This window comes from Trachemys scripta, chromosome 13 (assembly GCF_013100865.1).
Source record: "Trachemys scripta elegans isolate TJP31775 chromosome 13, CAS_Tse_1.0, whole genome shotgun sequence".
In the NCBI taxonomy this organism is placed as follows: Eukaryota; Metazoa; Chordata; order Testudines; family Emydidae; genus Trachemys; species Trachemys scripta.
The window spans coordinates 28,160,525-28,186,232 of record NC_048310.1 but is presented as its reverse complement, the minus strand read 5'-3'; the positions used below and the strand labels follow the sequence as shown (position 1 = coordinate 28,186,232).

The following is a 25,708-nucleotide window of genomic DNA, read 5'->3' as shown; positions in this document are numbered from 1 at the left end:
TAACAGTTATTCTTGGAACATGAAACCCTACCTGCATGGAAACCTCTGGGATGTTAAAAGGGGAATGGCTTCCAACTGCCTCAGCTCCTTTCCAACTAGTATGTAAGTTATGTTCTAACAGAGAAAGGAGGAGTGGGGATCAGTGGGAGCAATAGATACAAGATCATCACTTAGTAGTAATCTTTTAAAGAATTGCCTTCCCAGAGCCCCACCTTTGGGAGATTAGCAAAGAGTGCTAAGTTTGAAGGTGGGTCAATGAGTAACCTATATTATAAAACTGCCCTTCCGACCTGAATACCAGACTTTGATGTCAGGACAAGGAGGGAGTGTCTTGTAAAATCTGAAAACAACAACATGGAGCTGATCTACATGTTACTGTACATGGAATGCAATTTTTAATTAATTAATTTTAACAGTTGGCCACAGAGGCCTGCCATTAGCTGAATATGCCTGGAATCCTGATGCTGCAGCAACACCACCTAACCCATAACACTTCTGGATACAATCATGTTACAAACAATCTAGGAGTTTTTGAGTTCCTGAGGAATTCACTCCCACCTAAGGGCTTGTCTCCACTTACAGGGGATCTATACGCAGCGATCAATTCCCCGGGGGTCAATTTAGCGAGTCTAGTGAAGACCTGCTAAATCGACCGCCGATCACTCTCCTGTCGACTCTGGTACTCCATCAGAAAAAGAAGCATAAGGTAAGTCGACAGGAGAGTCTCCCATTGACCCAGTGTGGTGTAGACACCGCAATAAGTCGACCTAAGGTACGTTGACTTCAGCTATGTTATTCATGTAGCTGGAGTTGCGTAACTTACGTCGACTTAGGGAAGGTCTACACCAGGGGTCGGCAACGTTTGGCATGCAGCTCGCCAGGGTAAGCACCCTAGCGGGCCGGGCCAGTTTATTTACCTGCTGACATGACAGGTTCAGCCGATCGTGGCCCCCCCACTCGCCGCGGTTCGCTGTCCCTGGCCAATGGGGGCAGCGGGAAGCCGCAGCCAGCACATCCCTCGCCCACGCCGCTTCCCGACGCTCCCATTGGCCCAGGACGGCGAACCGTGGCGAGTGGGGGCCGCGATCGGCCGAACCTGTCGCGTAAGCAGGTAAATAAACTGTCCCGGCCCACTAGGGTGCTTACCCTGGCGAGCCGCGTGCCAAACGTTGCCGACCCCTGGTCTACACTATGGGGCTAAGTAAGCACCCTGTTCACATCTGAGGTGTGTAACCTGACCTCCCCAGATGACTATGGGGTTTTGGGAATAATACTGGTAGGTTTTTTTGGCTCTAAAGAGCATGTTTATGGACCACAGGCGATTAACTTCTTGCTATCCTAGGGCTTGTAAGTGCCATGTAATTTTCCATGTCTAAGGGACAGTTACCAGGGCTGACTTAGCAACCTACAGTTTATCAGATCTTACTTGTCAGTGCCCTAAATATCCAGCTCCTGAGGAAAAAGCGTTTTAAGTTTGAAATGACTCTTTCTATCTTCACAGACTGTAGAAGACAGGACAGTGCAGGCCAGGCAAGAACTCAGTTACACTCTTCCCTCATGAATTCTTCAGGCTCACCCATAATCAAGCATGGAAAAGGCTACAACAGGCTGCAAGGCTTAAATGACAGAAAGATACTGAAAAAATCAAAACCTGAAAACCCACTAACAGTTAGGCTAAGAACTGCAAAACCAAAACCTAGCACCAAGGGTATGAACAAAAATTAGGCAAGAATTTGCTGTCCGTGCTATTGCAGCCAGCTGACCTCATTGGATTTCTGTACGCATGGAGCTCATCAACCAAAGTCCCTGGCAGAAAATGGGTCTGGACTTGCGGCCAGAGTTGCATTATCTTAAAGGGTGAGGCCTATAAACAGATTAATAGATTATAAGGCTATAAGGGGCCTGTGATGATCTCGATGGCAAGATTTCTTACCCAATAATTTCCTTTCTGCTAGCAACATCTCCCATAATTCTGATATGTATTGGCTATTTCCCTATCTCCGGGTTCCGGAGGCAGTTCAAACCTATAGCACAGCCAATGCTAGCCAGACCCCTCTTCTCTGGCCTGCTGTCACAATTCATTCCAAAACTGTGCAAAAACTTATACAATGTGATTAGTAACAATAACTTCAATGCCAACTAATAAATTATGTACAGTCGGCTATGGCCTACAAGTGTAACTACCAAATTAAATACTGTTCCTTGGCTATTAAGCCATCCACAGAGGGTAGAATTATAGAAGATACTGCCAGCAGGAAGGAAATTGTCTGGTAAGAAATTTACCATTCTGCAAGCTTAGCATCTCCCACTATTATGATAGTTATGGGAAGCAGCAAGCACTGAACAGAAGTAGGGATGGATAAGAAAAACAGAATGCGTTTTTGTGATGTTTCTCAGCACATCCAAAGCAATGAGTCACCTTGTTGCCATTGTCCTTCAGCCTTAGGGAATCTTGTTTGTGCCAGCTGAATGTTAGCTCCCTAACACAACCAGCCTGTCAACCATTCAAGCACTCTCTTCTGGGCTATACCAGTCTTAACGGTTGACAAGAGATGCACCCCAACTACCGAGTCCCTGCAAAGTGTCCCCCTGGTGTGTCCAGCCCCTGTTCACTGGACACCCACAGAAGTCCCAGATCCTCCATTCTCAAAGGAGCAATTCACCCCAGTTAGCCAGTTTTACCTTAGACCACCAGTCCCGCATCAGACACAACACCTGAGATCAATCATAGTAAAACAAAAGGAAATGTATTTTAAGGATAGAGATTCAAACAGATTCTCACCCCCCACAGTTCACTACAGCGTTTGCTGGCCCCAAGGAGCCAGGGCAGTCTTTCATGAAGCACCCCATTGTTTCAAGGTGCCTAATCAGTGAGTGGCTCCAGGGTGTCTTTTCACACCCAATGATATACAGACTCAGCCTTCTGTCTTTACTCACAGACAGGGTGATCCCCTCACTGTCATACTGTTCCTCTTCACTTCCAAGTGGTTTCCATGGGTATAGTATATCTTTGATGTTTTTCCACTGACTTTTCTGTGTTGTTGCAATAGTAGGCAATTAAACAATACATTATATAATCCCCTCCTGCTTGAATGGACCATCACCAAGACACATGACTCCCTGGTGACTCACTTGCACTCCAAGACCACGCAGACATAATTTTCAAAATAGTTACATTATTCCTTAAATATTACCCATACACACATCTCGCAATGATTATAGGTATCAATAAGTTACAAGCTTTCAGCAGACCTCACATGCTACCCCCATGGATAAATACCATGAAAGTGGTGTAACGGGTGCAGTGAGTTTGTCAAGTCTGAGACAGAAGATGCTTGTAAAGAACAGTGAGCCTTTTGCCAATTGGCACCAATTGACCTCTGGGTCACAAGCCCCTAGAGTTAATTGCCCCAAATGGCAGTGCTATTACTAGATCAGTGCCTGCAGCACTTGCTGCCAAAGGAGGTCTCCTCAAAGGACAGAAAGACCATTTTATAGTGTCTAATAAAGGTGTTAACCGATCATCATGTTACTGACCCACAGACCTCTGTGGTAGAACCACAAGCTCTTTCTGCCCACAAGGTGGCCATAGATTTTGTGGCGTGTGCCTTGATGCCATCTAGTAGAGAAGCATCTGATGCTTTATATGCCTCAACAATGTATAGCTTGATCCATCTAGCTAGTGAGAGCTTGGATACCCTGAGCCCTTGGCACTTCAGATGAAAGGAAACAAACAAGGAGCCTGGTCATTTAGTTGATTTGGTGTCCTTGACACAACTTTTCAGTGCTCTTCAACATCTAAAATGTGCTACAGCTTTTCTATTTAGGGCTGTGGCTTTGGACAGAATGAAGGGAGGACAATCTCCTGTGAGGCATGGAAAAATTAATTCACCCTGGGCAACATCTATTCTGGGATTTTTAGCATCACCTAGTCGTGGAATACACAGTGGAATTCCTGCATAGATAAAGCTGCCAGTTCAGAGACTCATGTAGCAGACATGATGGCGACCACAAAAATGGGTTTTGTAGGATAGGTAAATTGGAGATGTGTCAGAGGCTCAAAAGGGTAGGTTGTTAGGGCTTTTAACCCAGTGGTAGGTCACACTAGAAAAGTTTGGTCTAATCACAGGTTTAGCCAGCCTGACTGCTCTAAGAAATCTGGATACCTGAGGGTTCTCTGTCAAGGAACCACAGGTCTACTTATAGATGACACTGGACATGCTATGTAGCTGGGCTGAAATCCCTTGTCTATGGCTTCCTGAAGAAAATCCAGGATAACTGGGATACCAGGATTCATGGGATTTTGTGTGTTCTCAACACCATAAGCTAAACCTAGTTCAGGTGGAGAAGTAGGTTGTTAGTGTTGAAGCTCGCCTGCAGGAGAGTAAAGTTCCAATCACTTTGGAAGATCGTCCGAGCTAATGTTTCCCTTTCAATAGCCAGGCTACTGGTTGTAGCCAGCGTGGGTCTGGATGGAGGAATGGGCCTGGGTAAAAGATGTCTGGTCTCAATGGCAGCTGAAATGATAGTTCCAATGTCAGTTCATAGAACCATGGTCTCCTTAGCCAGTGCAGAACTCACACTATCACCTTTGCTTCTTCTCACCTTATCCTCTGGATCACCTTCCCCAGAAGTGGAAAGGGCAGGTCTTGTGACCATCTGTGTGAAGAGCATCCCTTCCCAGGGATTTGGGGTCTGCTTCCACGGTGAAGTTCTTTGCCCAGTTTTTGTTCTTATGACTGGCAACCTGGTCAGCTGCTGGAAGACTGCACTCCTATGAAATCAGAGTGAAGACCTCCTGAGTCAGACATCATTCTCAGTTGTTGACTGCACCAGACTGAGCCAGTCTGCCTCTTGGTTCAGCTCTCCTTTCATTTGTATTACTCTTATGGAAGGGAGAGTCCTCTCTGCCCATTCCATTATCTCCATCACTTGTGCGGGCAGAGTTACACTCCCTGTCCTCCCTTTGGTTACTGATATACCCCACAGTGATCCTGCTGTTGGATTGGACCAGAACACATTCATCCTTTAGGTAGCTCTGGAACCTCTGTAGGGCCAGTTTGATAGTTCTGAGCTCCAACAGGATGCTGCTATGGTACCTTTCCCTGGGGTTCCAGGCACCTTGCACAGTTCCTGTGCCCAAGATGCACTCCCCTTCCTGTCAGGCTGGCACTGATTGTATCTCCTGGTCTGAAAGGCTTATAGGAAGACCTTTGCAAATGTGCTGTGTGATTGTCCACCACTACAGAGAGATCAGCACCTAGTTCGGAACCATTACCATGCATTACAGTGACCAGTTCCATGCTTTCAGGAGAAGGCCTAAATGCACCTGATATGGGAACTTGCTCATGAGGGGATTCCTGAACACAAAACCAAGAGGCCAAGTAGCTGCAGACAATGAGCTATGGTCAGCCCTGCACACTTTACCAACACAGATATCAGGTTCTGGATCTTGTGGAATCGACCAGCGATGGGTACACCTTTACCACAGAAGTGTCCATTTCCACTTCCATGTGAGCTATTTTTGAGGAGTGAATCAAGCAGCAATTCCTGGTGTTTATCACAAATCCATGTGCTTGAAGCAGATCTAGCATCTGGATTGTGGCACTGTGGGTTGGAGCTCTGATCAAGATGTCATCTAGGAAGAGATACAAGTGACTGCCCTGAAACCTGAGCCTGCCTAACTTGGCAAAGACCCTGGAGGAAGAAAACACAAAATAGGAGCATTTGGTATTGGTAGTGGACTGTGCAATATGAAAATCTGAGCTGTCTGTGGTGGCATGGTTTTATGGGAATGTGGAGAAATGCATCTGCTAAGTCCACAGAAATGAGGAAGTCCCCTTGGGACAGGGATGCTAGTCTCTCTATCCCATTTTCTTCATCTAGTTGTTGAGCCATTTGAGTTCCAGGATGGCTCTGATACCCCTCACCCCCCATATGCTTCTGGACAATGAAGAAAATGAAGCATAGTTCTAAGAACCTTTCTTCTGAGGCAATCTTTTCTATTGCTCCTATTGTTCAGGACATAGGAACATAAGAACAGCTATACTGGGTCAGACCAAAGGTCCATCTAGCCCAGTATCTTGTCTTCCGACAGTGGCCAATGCCAGGTGCCCCAGAGGGAATGAACAGAGCAGGTATCATGAACTGATCCATCCCGTCACCCATTCCCAGCTTCTAACATAAGTTAGGGACACCATCCCTGCCTATCCTAGCTAATAGCCATTGATGGACCTATCCTCCATGAACTTATCTAGTTCTTTTTGAAAACTATTATAGTCTTGGCCTTCACAACATCCTCTGGCAAGGAGTTCCACAGGGTGCTTGTGCATTGTGTGAAAAAATACTTACTTTTGTTTTAAACCTGCTGTCTATTAATTTCATTTGGTGACCCCTAGTTTGTGTGTTATGAGAACGAGGTGAAATTTTGTTTAACACCAACTCACACTGGATGGGGTCACTCAAGAAGGGGGATTGGATGAAAGAGGCCCTGAGTTCAAGGGAGTATTTACCACTCACTACCTCTCTCAACTACCTGTCTGTGGTTGACCGAGACCATTCTTCTTAGGGCAGGTCTACACTGCCACTTAAGTCAATCTAACTTACATCGCTCAGAGGTGTGAAAAAGACACCCACCTGAGCGCTGCAAGTTAAAGCGACCTAAATGCTGTCCACACTGGCACCATGCTGGCAGGAGACGCTCTCCTGCTGACATATCTTTTGCCTTTTGTGTAGATAGAGTAATTATGCTGACGGGAGAGTGCTCTCCCATCGGCATAGAGCGCCTTCACCAGACGTGCTACAGCAGTGCAGCTGCACCAATGCAGCACTGTTAGTGTAGACCTGCCCTGAGAAGTGGGAAATTCTGCCTCCTAGATTCAGGCCTGGGAGGAGGCATGATCATTTGTCATAGTGGGTTCTTAGCCCTGGTCTACACTGGGCGGGTGTGGTGGGGGTGTCGACCTAAGATACGCTGACTTCAGCTACGTGAATAGCGTAGCTGAAGTCGGCATATCTTAGGTCGACTTATCTGGCCGTGAGGATGGCGGCGAGTCGACCCAGCCGCTCCCCCGTCGACTCCACTTCCGCCTCTTGCGAGCTGGAATTCCAGAGTCGACGGGGATCGATTTATCTAGATGAGACATGATAAATCGATCCCCGATAGATCGATCCCTAGCCGCCGATCCAGTGGGTAGTGAAGACCTGCCCTTAGAGATGGTGGATCCACTCTGGATTTTTCACTTGACCCCAGTTCCAGGGTTTTCCCCAGTATCTGCTCTCTTTCTTCTGGTACATTTGTGAGGTAAATAGAAGGAGCGTTTGTCTGTTACTGGGTTTGTAGTCCCTTCTCAGAGTACTGAGTGGGGAGGCAAGGGGTAAGACTGTTTCAGTTTAGCAGCGCTGTCTGCCACTATTTTGTCTAGTTTTTACCCAAAGAGTAGAAAGCCAGTGAATTTAGATGATCACAGAATTTGTTTGGAGCGAACATCAACCTTCCAGGAGCAAAGCCAGATGTTGCATCTGGTTGATGAGTTGGATCCATGGCTCTGGCTAAAAATCTCATTGCATGCATTGTGGCATCAGCCTCTAAAAGCTGTTGCTAGGGAAATTTTCTTAAGTGTAGACAGAAAATCAGGATAGTCTCTGTCCTTCATGGCTTTAAGGTCATCAAGCCAGGACACTGGCTTTTGCAAAGCATGTAGCCATCAGGGGTGCCCTATGAATGGCCATCAAAGCTGAAAAGACCATTCTGACAGTGGCTTCCACATTTATATCAGTTGGATCTTTGGGAAAGAATCCCTTTCAAATGGGATTACCCTATCTTTTGCTAGCGATACCACTGTAGCATTAACTTTTGGCATACCTATAATGGCATTTTTTGGCTCTTGCAACTTGTAGTATCTAAGTGAATGCCTGCTTATGCATTTACCCTTATCAGGGTTTCCCATTCTTCTCCGATTACATCCACGAAGGATGGGTGCAATAGGATTTCTCTCTCAAGCAAGGATTTACAAGGTAGGTATCTGCCTTTGGGCTTGTCCTCTAGTGCCTGCTCAGGTTGGATCTACAGTGTGGATGCACGTGGTTTCAAACAGGACGGTTAGATTAGATGACCTTTGCAGTCCCTTCTAGCCCTAGGATTCTATGATCTCAGGAGGAAAAAACTTTTATTGTATCTTTTGAATGTCCTGCTCAGAATCTGAACCCAAGAGCTCCCCTTCCTCAGTAGGGGATAAGGTATCGGAGTCAGAGGAAAAATACCTTTTAGTTTTTACTATTATACCTTTTCTTTTCCTTTTTGTTCTGCTCTGAGTCTCCAGATTGGGATGTTCTGTGCTGAAGTCATGGCTTCTTGAGTGGATAGGGGGACAACACCCAACATGTCTACCCAAGTCAGTGCAAGTGTCAACCGGTTGAGAACAGGCAGGGCATAATTAGTTCTCCAAAGAGCCTGTAAAAGCTGCCTCACAAATAGAACATTGCTTGGATTTAGCTCCATATTTACACAGCTCAATATCTGAATCAGAAGAAAGACAAGAAAGAAAGATTGCATGCTACTGCTGGACAAAATGGAAAGAAAGATCAGGAGCCAAGTGAACAGCCACTTGACTGCTCTTGCAGAAGCAGAAGATCTGGCAGAAGGCCGGAGAACGGGTATGGATAGCATGAGCTGTGCTACAGCTTCTCACTGCCTGCAGAAACTGCAGACAGGAGGGGACTAGCACAGAGGTATCAGAGTTGTAGGATGCAGAATGACCTCCTGCATAACACAGGTCATAGGTCTTCCCTGAATTAATTCCTGTTTGAACTAGAGCATTCTTGAAGAATAACCACCAAGTTAATTTTTCAACAACTAATTTCTCTAACTTTTACTGCAAAAAATATTTTATTAAAAAGTCTGCTAGTTCACACTTAGGAATGATTTGTATATTCACAATGGACAAACTCAACATTGTCCAAAAAGGAAAACCACACATAGAAGCCGGGAGTAAAATCTCCTCTTACAGAGGAATAAAGTAATATATTTTTTCTTCTCCTCACTGGAACTAGGACACTGAATAATAAAGCAAAATACATCCATTCCTGGAATCTGGTAAAAACTCCTGGGCTGATAGGGGTAAAAATCTGATCATAACAGTTAAAATATTGAGTATTTAGAAGAATCCAATTTAGTGTTAGCTACTAAAACCTCTGTGGCACTGGCACAATAGCATCAGAACACTAAACACTTCAAATATTCCATTTCAATCATGCAACAAGGCTTAACAGGTAAGCTCTAAAAATACCCCCCCTTCCCCTCCCAAAAGTTTATACAATATTTGACATCTTTAAAGTGTTCAATTCTTCCCAATTTTATTTGTCTTTGAATAAGGCTCCACCTCACATAATGAATAAAACTGATTGGTTTTTAGATGTAATGTCTGTATTCCCAGTTCTCCAAAGTGCCCCCCCGCCCACAAAACTTATTTTTCTACATTGTGTATTTGAGATACTTTTGTTTTCATGAATTGAACGATTTTAAAAAATTAATAAAAATTGTTTCATATATAAAAGTCCATCTTTGTCTTTATGCATCCATAATCAGTGACACTTCTTCAAAAATAGGTAACGTATTTTACAGGCATTTCACGGGTCTCAGTTTAAAATCCCTAACCAACACATTTGAGTAGATATTATTTAAACAATTTTTAAAAAAAATATTTTAGATCACATTTCAATACAAAACTAGTTGTATTTGTTATTAGGTGTATTACTTCCCCAAATCCAAACTTTTACCTTCATGTCGGAGTTACAGAAAGGAAGTAAAGCCTACTGAACTGATTTTCAGAAAGCTGAACACCCACAAAATGAAGTAAAAATCAGGCCGAATATCTTTTGCCGGTTTCTTCTAAACTAACTTCCACAATAATTACCAGTCATGTAGGAATTTATTATACTGGATGAAAGTGAATTTGACATAGCTTTTTCTTTGATAAGCCTCGGAGGACAAAAAATCCAAATGCTAATCTATGTACCTATCACACTTTGCTCAGGAAACTTGCCAAAGCTGCCTTTTCAATTCTGAACACAGCTGACAGTATACCTTAACTTTCTTAGGCATTCAGCCACTACTTAGATCCTCTAAAAAAAATTCTAGGTTTCTTATGAGTTTTCTCAACTTTTTAGGTAACTGTGATTTTATTTTTTTAACTAATTTCTTGTGGTATAATTTTGTGCCAGGGTATATGAAGGTTTCCACACAAAGAGAGTAAACTGTATTTACATATCCCAAGATTGCAACACCATTTCTTACCAGCATGAACATGAAATTTCAAAGTAATGCAATACTTTCATATGCTGAATCCAGCTTTAATATTGCATCCTCCCAGAGAGTATAAAATATGCATGATGAAATGCAATGTTAACATAAAAACAGAACTTCCTCTCCCCAAAATTCTAGAATTCAAAACTTATATATTTGACAATCAATAAAGAAAACCTTAATTTAAAGTCCGTTTCAAGTAGTCTTTTTTCCCCCTAATGTCTCTTGATAGGCAATGAATCTTCTCAAATTCATTTTTACATTGTCAAGAACACACAACTGATCTGTACTGTACTGTCCTTTTCCTTCTTTCCGCATCTGCAATAAAAAAAAAAATACACACACACACACATACATATATATATAAAATTGAGAAGGCAGCTTTTCAGATTAGAACAGCCAAGCACTTCTCAGATACCCTCTGCTAGGATATGATGCTCCTGCCTTTCAATAATTACACAGTTAAATCTGTAATATGTATTTATCCTCTGTAGATATTTTAGGGAAAAGACCTAGCACTGCACTCAGAAATATAATGAAGTGCAAAGCACTCACATTTAATGAAGGGTCAATTGGTGGAGTATGACAGCGCTTCTGCTACAGTGAATTTGTTGTGCCCTAGAATGATGGGCTAATAGATACTAGGCCATCCAGCAATAAACTATAGAAATAAAAAGGTATCTATTTTAAAAGTATATTGGAGCTTTTAGCCTACTGGGTGTCACCTGGCTAAAGCAACACAATGCTTTGGAAATGTATCCCCCTTTTAAAGAAAAAAAAATTAATTTGAGGGATTGGAAGTTTCACTTGTATAATTTCACTTAACAGTACAGGATTCTGGTTAAGACCTATCTTAACTAAGCAGCAACAGGATAAGTATATGCACATTTGGACACCCATGCAAATTAAAACAAGAAGTCAAACTAGTTTCAGAAGAGGATTTCCTCTCTCCTCTCTAAAGGTTAACCATGTTTGGCCCTCTCTACCCATGGAGGAGTTGGCAGAATCAACGTACCAGGAGTTCAGAAAAAGATGGACAATAACTTAGACACCAAAGGTGCCTCGTAGTTAATCCTTTATGCACATGGTTAAATTGACTGTCAAGAAAGGAACTTTTCTTTCCATCTAAAGCATACTAAGAGTAAGTGAGGTTTGGTTTTTTTTGCTTTCTTCTGTGCACTGAATTGTTTAAAATCATGTGGGCATATTTCACAATTTCCTGGTAGTACAAGCAGCAAAACTAATCTCAAGCGTTAACTTAAACTGTGTTTTGAGGCCTTGGTCTGGTTACTAGTTTGTGAGATGCCTACCCTTATTTTGAAGACTGGCTGGAATTCTTTCAGTGCAGGGAGCAATTTAATCTGAACTGCTGCTTTTTCAGCCTCTGTCCCATCTGCAAAAACATCAAAGAGAGCATCCAGAGCTTCTCCAGCTACCACAAGAGAAGAATCCTTCATAGCAACCTCAAGAAGAAATTTTCCAATCATCTGAAAAGAGATACTTATTTTTAAAAACATGGCATTATAAAACAATGGCAAGTAATAGCCGCTAAAGCAGTTTAGGGGTTGCTACCCATGTATTTTTTACCTTTAGTGTTTCAGCCGTATCTTCTATTTTTGCCAGCACGCTGCCAGCAATTCCCAGGATGCTAACTACATTTACTCTAACACTGATATTACTGCTATGAACACCAGCTTCACATAAAGACATCAGCTGCTCAGGAGTCATACACTGTTTAAAAAAAAAGGAAGAAAAGTAAATGTCAGACAAATTTAAATTTCCAGAGAAACACTATTTCAAAGAAAAATCTTTAGGTCATTTGCTTCTATATAAGACCGACAAACCTATAGCAGATAAGCAGCATCTGTATATTATGAAAAAAGTTAAGACTGAAGATGGAATCAGCATGGAGCCAGAGAGGGGTCATGCTGCTGCTTCCAGGAGCTGCTTGAGATAAACGCCACCCAGAGCCTGCACCCCTGAGCCACCCCCACTGTGCCCCAACCCCCTGCCCGCCGAACCCCTCAATCCCAGCCCAGAGCCCCCTCCTGTACCCCAACCCCCTCATCCATGGCCCCACACTGGAGCCCGCACCTCCAGCCGGAGCCCTTATCCCCCACCCCGCACTCCAACCCTCTACCCCAGCCCAGAGTCCCCTCCCACACCCTGAACTCATTTCTGGCCCCATCCCAGAGCCCTCACCCCCAGCTGGAGCCCTCACCCTCTCTCACACCCCTACTCCCAATTTTGTGAGCATTCATAGCCCACCATACAATTTCCATTCCCAGATGTGGTCCTCAGGCCAAAAAGTTTGCCCACCCCTGTTGCAGGAGCATATTTTTTTCAGCAACCTTATTTATCTATGAGAAAAATTAGGATGAATTTTGTTAAACCTGTATTTCTAACAGTGTTAATAAGCACTGTTACAACGCTTAAAACATTAAACATCAAGTTACAAGAATTTAGCACTCTTTAAAGATGGGTTTGTTTCAAAACCATTCAAGTACAATCTGATGTAAATTTACTGAACCTGTATCTACCAGAATGCTCACGTTTGTTAGAAAAACCTCTCACCTGAGATATATTCTTTGATGCCATTGTTTGCAAGAGAGCCCTCATAGCACTAGTTACGGCTTCCAGGAATTCAGTGTGTGTAGGAAATTCTGCTCAAATATAAACACAAAACCAAAGAGTCAGAACAAACTTCAAATCATTTTAAGGACTTTCTGCACTGAGAGCAGAGAAAAATTTCCTTCCATTCCACATCTATTGGTGCTGCTCCATGTTAAAACCTAGATTTTCAGAGACTGGGCCTCTAGCTTTATGGGTGGAAATTGCCAACAATTTCATGTTCATATTTGTATCTGCAATTTATGCCACAGATGTCTGAAGTCCTAGTTTTCAGACACAATCCAGGACTAGAACTTCTAAGTGACATCAAATATAGGTGTACAATTATGCATGCAAAAAGTGAGGCCTAATTAAGGCCAAATTGAAAATTTAGCACAAAGTGTCCCACACCAATATTTCAGACCATAAGTACCACTGGAGCACGAAGAGGAGCACTGCAAAGGAGCTAAGCAAGTATTTTAAAACTCACTTCCTAGATCTCTTAAGAAAATCTGTAAGACGTCCAGTCTTTTTCCTGGGACTCTGAGCTCCAACATGCACCCAGAATATTAGCATCTCTACATTAACGCCAAGAACGTGTTCACCTGTTAGTTTCCCCCTGGCATGCAGTAAACCCTGGGAAACCTAGGACTCGAACTGTGCCCACAAAATTTTGAAAACTCAACTGCTCCCCAATACCAACTTCTTGCATGCATATTCTTCCACATTTTAACACTTTTCATTCTCCCCTAATGTTCTTTTGTTGCTATTTACAGGAGTAAAAGCCTGCAGTAGCACCTTACAGATTCCTATCCCAGTTAGGAGACTAGCACTTTGAACAGCTACTTATACCAGTAGTCCACATAATTCACTACAGTGTTTTTAGGCCTGTCTACAATAACCGTGTGTTAGCATGATTATCTGCTACAGCTAGGAGCATCTATCATCAGACACTCCTAACCACAGCAGAGAATCATGGGCTAATGCTGTTCTTGTAGTGTAGATGGGCCCTTAAACTATTAATTTCCAGCATGCTTGTTCATCAACTGGTCATCTCTTAATCTGAAAGCAGCATTAGAAACTGGGAAATCTTCACAATAGCTCTCAGTGGTAGGGTTACCATACGTCCATTTTTTCCCGGACATGTCCGGCTTTTCGGCAATCAAACCCCCGTCTGGGGGGAACTGCCAAAAAGCCGAACATGTCCGGGAAAAATACCGGCCGGGCACTTTCTCTCCCGCGGCTGCTCTGCTTCTCCCCGGACTCAGACTTCGGCTCTGTTTAAGAGCCAACCTGCCCGAGCCAGTGCTACCGGCTTCAGGCAGCCCCCGTGCCTCCAGAGCAGAGCAGCTGGAGCCGGGGAGGAGAAGTGCCCGGCCAGCGGCTGGGGTCCAGAGGCATGGGGGCTGCCCGAAGCCGGTAGCGCTGGCTCGGGCAGCTTGGCTCTTAAACAGAGCTGAAGTCTGAGTCCGGGGAGGAGAAGTGCCCGGGCGGGGGCGCAGAGTCCGGAGGCATAGGGGCTGCCCAAAGCCCAAGTGCTACCGGCTTCATGGTTTGCCGGGCAGCCTCCAGACCCTGCGCCCCCGGCTGGGCACTTCCCCCCCCGGGCTCCAGCTGTGCTGGGGAAGTGCCTGCCGGGGGCGCAGGGTCTGGAGACTGCCCGGCAAACCGTAAAGCCGGTAGTGCTCGGGCAGCCCTTTTTGCGTGGCTGGGAGGGAGGAGGGGGAGTTAGGGCGGGGACTTTGGGGAAGGGGCGGGGAAAGGGCGGAGTTGGGGCGGGGCCGGGGCCTGTGGAGTGTCCTCTTTTATTTTTTAAATATGGTAACCCTACTCAGTGGAATTAACACAGAAGTTTTTTAGAGACATAGGAATAAGTTTGTTACTCCACAACAGTACTGTTTTAAAAGAAAATTGTCCAACAGGTTTATCATCTTCATTCAAATCAAATCATCATCACACCAGGAAATTTGATAAGCAGCTTTGATGTTTAGTCGTAAATGTAAAACGTTTGTGGCAAATGATTAAATTTATTAGAGATATACATTTTCAAGAGTGGTACACAAAAAATACACACAATTTATGCCCCAGAGAAAGAGACACCTGCTATATTTCCTATTTTGATAAGTATGCAAATACTAGAGTTTATTTCAGCTTTGGAAATCACTTTGGGAATAGCTTCCTATGATGCCTAATCTGAATTATAATGCTGGTGACATGTCATTTCAGATAAGTGAATTCTCTCACATTCAGATTTGTTTATACATACTCGGGAGATGTCCTGCTCCCCCTGACAATAGCTTGCCTTATGTGATCAATGGAAAAAACTGCCACCATCACAGGTATGACCAAATATAGATGTTGTGGTCTCACGTTAGGATGGGGCTCCCACACTGGTCAAGTCACTTTATATTTTAGTGCTTGCATATACTGATGTAAAACATACTATGCACTCCAAAAACTTTATTCGATCAGAGCTTTCCTAGATAAGGAGATTACGTGAGGTTTACATAGCTTGGCAACATATTCCCAACATCATTTTTTCTTGCATTTGGAAGGCAGTGCAGAGGGGATTAGTAATAAAATTGTATTAAATTAAATGAGATATATCATTTAATATAAATGAACTTATAATTAAAATATATATAAAAATTATATAAAAATTAACTTATAATAGAAGCAATCAAACCTTTCTGAGTTAAGTTTCTTTAATATTATGGCCTTAAACTTACCTGGTTGAGAAAACACTAGCTGGGAGAGGTGCTGTGCAAGTGACTGAAGTGTTGAAGCTCCTCCAAGACAATCCACATCTGATACTAACAAAATGCTATGGAGACACGTTAGAGCTCTGCACTGTACCGTGTTCATTCTGGAACAAAGTAAATAACAGAAATGCGCCTTTTGAGGCTCTATTAATAAAAAAATGACCAATATAAACAAGGAATTTTAATTTAATTATGCAATGTTGAGGTGGGGTATAATTTATCTAGGGATCACAAAGTATCTGCATGTAAATATTTGTATCTTGTTACTAAAACAATGTAGCAGACTTGTAAGGTCCAGTTCTCTAGGGTGACCCCACACACATTGAAGTATCAATGCAGGGCCGGCTCTAGGTTTTTTTCGTCCCCAAGCAAAAAAAAATGTTTGGCTGCCCCTCACCCGCACCCCCTGCCACTCCAACCCTGAGTTCTCCCCCCCACCCGCATCCTCTGCCGCCCCAACCCTGGGCTCTCCCTGCCCACCCCACCCGCCGCCCCAGCGCTGGGCTCCCCCCTCGCCTCCAGCCGGTCCAGCAATGGCAGGGTCAGGCACCCAGGCCGCGCCTCAGCACAGGGTCCCTCTAGCCAGAGCTCCCGCCTCCAGGACCGGGGAGGACAGAGCCGGGGGACCGCCCCGGCAGGGGGCTGAGGAGCCGGGGCAGGGCAGCACCAGAGGGAGCGGAGCCCCAGAGAATGGGACATGGGCCCTGCACGGCAGCGCCCTACCCTCTATGGCCCCGCTCCTGGCCGCCCTGCCGCAGTCCCTGGGCGGCTCTGGCTGCTTTGCCCAGCCCCGGCTGCGGCGCTGGGGGGCGGTTGCCCTGCGGCACTTGCAGGTGGCTCCATGTGCCCCGAGTGGCGGCCCCCAGCCTGAGTGTCCCGTGCTCGGAGCCTGCCCGGTCATAAGGTGTGGGCGCTGCTCCCCGACGCCAACCGCAGCGGCCCCAGGGCGCCACCAGTGCAGGACGCGCTGCTACTGCCAGGGCCAGCTCTAGGCTTTTGCCGCCCAAGCACAAAAAAAAAAAAAAAGGCTGGCTGGAATGTGGCCCCTGAAAATGTGCTGCCCCAAGCACCTGCTTGGTTTGCTGGTGCCTGGAGATGGCCCTGATCAATGTTTATGATCCAAAAAATCTTGAAATTGAAGATCTGGTGTTACATTAATAATTTAATTACAAATGCACTGAAAATTTTAAAAAGTCAAAGAAATTCCTACTTTTTAATTAACGGCTTCCAAGATGGACTGTGTGTACAGATGTCTACAGCAACACTGTTCGGAAAAGCGGTTTTTTCAAGAATCTGGAAAAAAAGTTTGGCAACAGGTTTTTTGGGGGTCAAGGACAGTTTAATGTTAGCTATTTCTTTGTTGATCATTCAGCAGAAACATTAACCTATATATTTATCCCACAATCCCAAACTGCCTCCAGTGCGTCCCCAGATGTCAAAAGTTCCAACCATGATTCACTCAACTGCCGGAATCTCCAGCTTCTCTCCTGACAACTTCTACGAAAGTTATGCCCTGGGTTTAGCATAAGATTTTTTATATTAAATTATAAAGTACTTGTTTCCATATTTAATTTAAAACCTCTTTAAACAATTGAAAATGAATATGCTGCATAATTTCCACAATGCTGCAGAATCCAGGGACCTCACCAGAGATTTTAGGTTCAGTTTGCCAGAGTACACCGGGCCTTGAATACAGTTAATCTTACGTAGACACCCCCTTTGTTCTCAATTCTATCACACTGCCATACTACTACTACTACTACAACAACAACAAGATGAGGCATGTTAACTTCGCAACCCACAATTAAGAATAAGCTAGGCACTTTACAAATTAACAACCCTGAACTTTTGCCAATCCCTCATACCAAGTTTTTAAGGTTAAAAAGTTTAGGTAAGATTCCCGCAGCTGAAAAGATAGAAAGATTAATCAGGGAACCTCCAAAGATCTTCCTGTTGTTCACACAAAGAACTTGTTAGCAAGTAGGGAGCAAATTAGACTATCAAAGAATGACAGGAAAGGCTTTAAAAAAAAAAAAAAATCAGATGTTATTCAGACCATCCAGTGACATTCCGGATCCTCGTTTGAAAGAAATCAAACTACTTCACCTGCACAGCTAGATGAAGTATTTTTCTGATATCATCAACCACTAATGGCAGAGTCCCCAATATGATTTTATAGTATATACTATCACTGAACAAAATGTTTGGAAGTTTGATCTTTTCATTAGAAAGGAACACCTTCAATGTGAAATAAGTCAATTTTCTTTCTAAATGTACTCAAACTTGCCTCAGATTTTACACCTAACTTGAAGTTCCTCTTTGAATTTTTGTTATTTTACAGTCCTATTTTCTTATCTTAAAAAATGTTTTCCTCTTCCTTGTCACTGCATGAAAAACCTACAAACACAGGGGAAACTCACTAGCTTTTTCTGTGTAAAGTCAGGAGTGACTAAGCAAAAAAAAAAACCCAAACATTGTCAAATAAAGCAAACTAAAACAAATATTTTTCTCATGTTGCCAGTTACAGTTATCTGATTTGTTACTTGTAAAAGTAGCAGGTGAAATATTTTTCCAGAAAAATGATTTTTTAAGTTGGTGTCCTTTTAAGTACTAGAGGATTAAAGTTATTTTCCTGGGATGCATCAGTTATAAAGATAAATTAGAAATAAGTTTTAACAACCCAAAGCGTTTAACCTGTTAACAAAATATGGTGTATTTTTGAGAAGGATCCAAGTATATATACATATATTTTAAAATAAACAGTAAGAGTCATGGCTCTGCTTTTGTTACAGTGGCCTAGAGAGCAAAAGCAAAAATTGTGCTAACCACAGAAACCTGTGCTGAGATTGGGGCAGGGAAGGGTAGGAACAACAATAACTAGATTCATAGCTTCCAAGGCCAGAAAGGATCACCGTGATCATCATCTGACTTCCTGTTAACAGGCCATTGAACTTCCCTAAAATAATTCCTAGACCATATCTTTTAGAAAAACATCCAATCATGATTTTTAAATTGCTAGGGAAGGAGAATCCATCAAGACCCTTGGTAAATTGTTCCACTGATTGATAACCTACACTTAAAAAATTATTCCTTATTTCCAGTCTGAATTTGTCTAGCTTCAACTTCCAGTCATTGGAATGTGTTATGCCTTTCTCTGCTAGGCTGAAGAGCCCATGATCAAATATTTGATCCCCACGTAGATACTTATAAACTGTGATCTAGTCATCCCTTAACCTCATCTTTGTTAAGCTAAATAGATTGAGCTCTTTGAGTCTATCATTACAAGGCATGTTTTCAAAACCTTTAATCATTCTTGTGCCTCTTCTCTTAATCCTCTCCAATTTATCAACATCCTTCTGGAATTGTGGATGTAGTATGCCAGTAGCAATCACACCAATGCCAAATACAGCACTAAAATAACCTCTTTACTTCTACTTGAGATTCCCATATATGCATCCAAGGACTGCACTATAGCCTTTTGGCCACAAGATCACACTGGGAGCTCATGTTCAGCTGATTATCCACCACAACCTCCAAATCTTTTTTCAGAGTCATTGCTTCCCAACAGAGAGTCCCCCATCCTGTAAGTATGGCTTACATTCTTTGTTACTAGATGTATACATTTACATTTAGCTAACTGCTTGCTTGCGCTCCAGATTGCTCTCTATCGGTGATCTGTCATCTTCATTATTAACCACTCCCCCAATTTTTCTGTCACCTGAAAACTTTCAGTGATTTTATGTTTTCTTCCAGGTTATTAATAAAAATGTAAAATAGCTTAGAACCAAGAACCAATCCCTGCACGACCCCACTAGAAACATACCCACTCAATAATGATTCCCCATTTACCATTACATTTTGAGACCTATCAGTTAGCCAGCTTTCATTGCATTTAATATGTACTATGTTAATATTATATTGTTCTAATTTTAAAACAAAAAGTTATGTGGTACCAAATCAAATGGCTTAAAAAGCCTATTACAGCAACACAGTTACCTTTATCAACCAAACTGGCAATCTCATCCAAAATAGGTATCAAGTTAGTATGACAAGATCTATTTGCCATCAACCCATATTGATTCGCATGAATGATATCGTCCTCCTTTAATTCTTTATTAATTGACCCATATCAGCCACTCCATTATCTTGCCCAGAATCAATGTCAGACTGAGTGGCCAATAATTACCTAGGATGTCCCATTTACCCTTTTAAAATATTGGCACATCTTCAATACTGCATGCAGATCTGGTTGCCCCATCTCAACAATGATATATTGGAATTGGAAAAGGTACAGAAAAGGGCAACAAAAATTATTAGGGGTATGGAACAGCTTCCATATGAGGAGAGATTAATAAGACTGGGACTTTTCAGGTTGGAAAAGAGACAACTAAGGGGGGATATGACAGAGGTCTACAAAAGCATGACTGGTGTGGAGAAAGTAAATAAGGAAGTGTTATTTACTCTCTATCATAACACGAGAACTAGAGGTCACCAAACAAAAATAGGCAGCAGGTTTAAAACGAACAAAAGGAAGTATTGCTACACAGTCAACCTGTGGAACTCCTTGCCAGAGGATGTTGTGAAGGCCAAGACTATAACAGTGTTCAAAAAGAACTAGATAAGTTCCTGGAGGTGCATCAATGGCTATTAGTCAGGATGGGCAGGGATGCAAAACCATTCCCTGAAGTGTCCCTAACCTCTGTTTGTCAGAAGCTGGGAATGTATAACAGAACAGGTCATCATCAAGTGAGTTTCCTCTGAAGCACCTGGCATTGGTCACTGTCAGAAGACAGGATACTGGGCGAGATGGACCATTGGTCTGACCCAGTATGGCCGTACTTACGTTCTTAAATCACAACATTAGCTTTCTTCCAGTCTTCTGGAACTTCCCCAGCATTCCAAGACCTAAAATCAATATTAATGGTCCTGCAAGTTCCTCAGCCACCTTCTTTAAAACTTTTGGATGCTAGTTATCAGGAACTGCTGATTTTAAAATGTCTATCTTTAACAGCCACTCTAACATCCTCTTGAGATATTAGTACACTAGAAAGAATGTTATATATGATATGATTAGGCTATGAAGTTTTTAGTGTTGTAGATACGTTGTAGCTATGCAAGATATGACACACACAAGATGGGTGAGATAATATATTTTACTGGACCAACTTCTGTTGGTGAAATAGACAAGCTTTCAAGGTCCACAGAACTCTTCTTCAGGTGACCTCCAGCTTCAGCTGGAGCTCAAAAGCTTGTCTCTTTCACCTACAGAAGATGGTTCAATCAAACATATTACCTCACCCACCTTGTCTCTATCTAGGTTGTGAAGGGTAGTCAGCACAGACGATTTATTTTGCCCTTCTTACAGCTCCTATAGAAATCTTCTCACTAGTTAAAGGCTAGTTGTTGAGGTTCCAGAACGGCTCATGCTACAGAATCAATCTAAGCACTGATGCAACAGAGAGAGCCTCCAAGTGTGTAGACACAGGGACTGGTGTACAGTGTTTGAGAAAAACTTTACTATAGTCACTTTAAAAAATGAACATTTCATATTTTCTGATGCCTGTGAAATCTTACTAAGATGAGTTCTGGGGACTCAACAGCAAACTCAGAATTGGCAAGTGGACTACCGAAATTAACAATTAAGGGGAGGATGGGGGGAAGAAGTTTGTGTTTATTTCAGTTTGCTCTCTGGCATTCTCCCCCAACCTGGCTAGGAGTGAAAATTGGCATTTATTCCCACGGCTTGTTCAATTTCCATTTTCTCTATGCAGGTCACCCTTAACATATCCAACTTGGAAAATCCTGTACAGTTTCAGAAAAGCCCAATATCTGACTTCATTCCTGACATACCGGAGGAATTGTCTAGTCCCATTTACACCACAGAATTATTTAAGCTAAGTCAACTTGTATGAATGATGCTGTATATCTAGGATTTTTTAAAAATGCTAAAGGCTGATCAAAAATCAATCTTCCTGTACTAAAGTTGGATTCGAATAATTCGTTGGTTTAAACTAAGGTCTAAATCAGACACAGTGAGAAGATTGAATCGGAGTTGTGATCAGATGATATACAGCGGTTCTACCTTCTTTGGAATGAGGTTGTTCATGAGTGCTGCGTGAACATCGGCAGAGAGGCAAAGGGGTGACATGGGTGGCCCACTTCCCTCATCGTAGGAGTTCTCCATAAACAGATCACTCTCATCACTGCTGGAGAGTTCTTCCCATTCGTCATCAGAGGGATCTGAGAATAGAACACAGATTTAAGAATGAAATCTGAAGTCACACACAAACTAGGCACCCCCAACTCCTGAATTATCTAGTATGCAAACCAGTGTCTGATGCCCAGTTTAACTTCAGAAAAATATGACAAGACAATCTCTAGGAACTAGTGCTCTAGTACATTTTAAGCCTACAGCCCTGTGCATGACACATACACAGTATCATATGAATTATTTTAATAAAAGGCTCATGTTTAGGTTAAGCTTATTCAATTTATCAAGTACTACAGGATGGAACATACTGCTGAGTTTGGTATATTTTTATTCTTTCCGAAACTGCATCTGTAGAGGGCAAGCGATATATTTACATATATACATATGTAATATAAATATTATACATATTACAATATAATTAGATATTTCCTCATTACAGATGATCCCCAGTCAAACCCACATTTGCAGCCCCACCTGATGACTCCTGCTCCCTGAGTTATGCCCCCATTGAGAGGAAGCCAGGACCTGGGGTGTGGAGTCTGTCTCATGCCAGTTCAGCTAATTCCCTTGGGTCCCCTGGTGAGCAGAGTATGTCTGTGAATTCAGTACTCTGGCTGAAGTTCGGAAATCAAAATATCTTCGTCCCTAAGCAAACTGAAAATTAAATGAACACCCATCTCTGGATTCCTCTTAATTTCTACAGACCTTATTTCTGTCTAATCATGGACTGTAATAACACAAGGGGGTTGTATTTTATAGTGAGTAAACCAACAGCAGGATATGCAGCTACCCACAAGAGATTTTCTAATTAAATGAGGAAATCTTATGAATTACTGTTCATTAGATGAGATATCCATTTAATAGGTGCAGAATTTTTCACATGGTAGAAATTACCAAAAGGAATACATGGCGTTAGTACGGTTTTCATCAGAACCAGCAAGATTTACTTAAGAAGTTATCACCTAAATGTGGGCAGCCCGGGGATCAAATTTACGTTATAGTCCGGAGCAACAGTGTCAGAGATTACAAGTTTCAGCTGCTCATTTTAATATTCCTGTTGAGGACTCCTCAGTTATTTGATTATTTTATTAACTGTCAGAAGAATGACTAATAAACCAGGATTAAAAAGAAGAGACAGACTAACTGCTGAAGAGACTAGTCAAAACTGAAAAAAAAAAAAAATACTGTTCCGCTTTTAAAAGGGAAGCAGGCTGTTTTCAAAAGAAGCTTCATGTATGTAGAGCCCTGTGAACTACCAGCACAAACCACACTGTCCGCATACAATTCCTATTGTCAGCAAAGTACAAAAGCTGCCTCTCCTCCCACTTTTGAAGTTGCATTCCATAATTCTAGGATGCAAAGACACTAAAGGAAAATAAAAGAGAATAAGAAAGCCAATGCAAGATGAAGAAGATAGCTCCATAACAAGAATGTGATTGCACAGCAGAAGATCGATCTACTGTAATAAACTGAGGCTCCAATCCTGCAAGTGGATCCAGGTGCTCATGGAATCCTACTGACTGTCCAGGATTCTGCTCAAGAGCCACCTTCCTGCACACTCTATACAGATCCAAATGTCGGATCAAAGCCTTTAATAGCAGCACTGAATGCCCTGGGACATAAAGAACGAGGGAGGGGGAGTGGAGAGGGCAGGGGAGAGAGAAGACGTTTTTGTAAGTTATTCTTAAAGAGCCATCATCAACCTGAAAACCACATTTCCAGCTGAAAATGTTGTACCTACTATTCCTGCAAATAACCAGTAAGTAAGTTCACTAGAACAAAAAAATTAATGGAAAAAAAATCTATTTTCCCCCCAATGTACTAGGTATATTTGCACAGAATTTCATGTATTAATCAGTTGCTCTTCTGTTGGTGGTTAGTTCCATCACTTTCATGCATTGCTCTAGGGGAGTTTATGCACATTTTCTTCCCCAAGAGAGCATTTATCAGTAACAGCAACAAAGCTAAAATTTAAGAGGTGGATCTATGCACATAAAGGAAGGAGGTGGGAAGAGAGGTGGGCCTGGGCAGGTTTAGTGTTGTTGTTCTCTTTCTTGCCCAGGAAACTCTCATAACCAAAACAAGGGATCAGAAAAGCCTTTATTTATTCCCCTCTCTCCCCCAATACATAAAAATGAAAGTCAGGGCATATTATTTAAAAAAGGGATCTATCAGACAGTTACTTTTTGAAATTACTTTCATGAAACTCAAGCTAACATTTTTACACAATTGCAAGACGACTGGGGAGGTTCTTAATATCCGCAAAAGAAAAATATCTGGTGCACAGATTAACAGAAACAGAGCTAAAGTTATTGTCACTATTTCAAATCTAAAAAAAGCAACTGGGATGCTCAACTGCAGCTGCTATAGCAAGTCCTATAGCAAAAATGGAGATAAAAACCAGATTATTATATATAAACCATGATTTAAAAACAAACTCATGATTCTCTGGCATCGTTGCACTCAGAAGAGAAACTAAGAGATTCTTCACACAGAAGGTCCAAAGGATAAACAATGCACATTTCAATGGCGTTGTCCATTTCTTTTAAAACCAACCATTTATGACTTTATCATTTAGTGAGTAAGCAAAAGAGTTGCTGTTCCAGCTCCATAAAGAAAACATTTGCTACATTACTCTTTAAAACATTTCCCCCTTTTTTTTTTTTTTTTTTTTTTTTTTTTTTTTTTAGAATTATCAACGGTATCAGGTTCAAATTTCCCTCTTTGATGGTGGACCCAGATAGCAACACGTAGGGTGACCAGATGTCCCGATTTTATAGGGACAGTCCTGATTTGGGCTTATGCCCAAATAAATCTGTTAGTCCTTAAGGTGCCACCAGACTCCTTGTTGTTTTAGTCCTGATTTGGGGGTCTTTTTCTTATATAGGCTCCTATTACCTCCCATCCCCGTTCTGGTTTTTCACATTTGCTGTCTGGTCACCCTAGCAACACCACAAAAAGCTGAAACCTGAGCTACAGCGCTCCCAGCCTCTACCTGGGGACGGAATAGCTATTGAGCCTTTGGCCCTGCCTACATTTGAAAGCCGGGCAAAACCTTCCTACCGTAGATGCAGTTATCCCAGCAAAAGCGGATACAGATTTCAGCCAGCAAAATAAGGTATGCCAGAAAAGCACCTTTTTTTTGCCAATATAACTACAGACACTAGGGCTTCTGACAGCACCGCTATGTCATGAAAAAAAAAGGAAAATATCACACCCCTAACCAACATCGCTAAGTCTGGTGGAACTTAAGTGGAGACTTGGCTTCAGATTGTGTATAATTTTGCTGAAGGATTCCAACAAAGAGGGAAGTTTGAAACGGATACACCTCAAATCTGCAATGTCAAACACATAGAAAAAAGGATTAGAAATTAATATCTTGAGATTCTTTATGTACAGTAAGGGGCGTTAAAGGATTCAAATCTCTGGTTTGTTCACTTTTGAGAATGGGAGGATTAACAGGTCAAGTCAGATAAGATCCCAGAACAGTCCAACTAAATTTGCCATGTTACTAAAAACGGAAGCCTTGGTAACAATGAAAAAGCTGCCGACATACCTTCACTGCAGCACATATTAACAATGATTTCCAGGGCAGTCTGCTGAGCCATCAGTAAGGCTGTCACTTGTTTCAGCTCCCACTTATCAGACTAGAGAAAACAAACACTTAATTTTGGAGGATAGCACTCTAGTTTTAAAGTAGCTAGACTGTCAACCAAAGCAGACAAAATACAATAATTGTGAATAGTTGTCACAAACTAAAAGAATAGAGAATATCAAATGTTCTACTAACACTGGTGTGTGCCAAACTCCAGAAATTGTTTA

The 25,708-nt window shown here is 42.4% G+C and overlaps 1 protein-coding gene across 1 annotated transcript in view; it reads right to left on the bottom strand.

Moving 5' to 3' along the window:
- Nucleotides 1-8,990: 8,990 nt before the first annotated feature.
- Nucleotides 8,991-25,708, bottom strand: part of HEATR3 (HEAT repeat containing 3) — a 35,391-nt gene continuing 18,673 nt past the window's right edge. Inside the window, exons 8-15 of the mRNA XM_034788696.1 lie at nt 25,443-25,533; nt 21,758-21,915; nt 16,886-16,968; nt 15,643-15,779; nt 12,878-12,966; nt 11,891-12,034; nt 11,614-11,790; nt 8,991-10,621 (exon numbers count right to left, since the gene is read on the bottom strand). Of these exons, the coding sequence (XP_034644587.1) occupies nt 10,499-10,621; nt 11,614-11,790; nt 11,891-12,034; nt 12,878-12,966; nt 15,643-15,779; nt 16,886-16,968; nt 21,758-21,915; nt 25,443-25,533 (1,002 nt within the window). The 3' untranslated portion in view covers nt 8,991-10,498. The remainder of the gene's footprint in view (nt 10,622-11,613; nt 11,791-11,890; nt 12,035-12,877; nt 12,967-15,642; nt 15,780-16,885; nt 16,969-21,757; nt 21,916-25,442; nt 25,534-25,708) is intronic.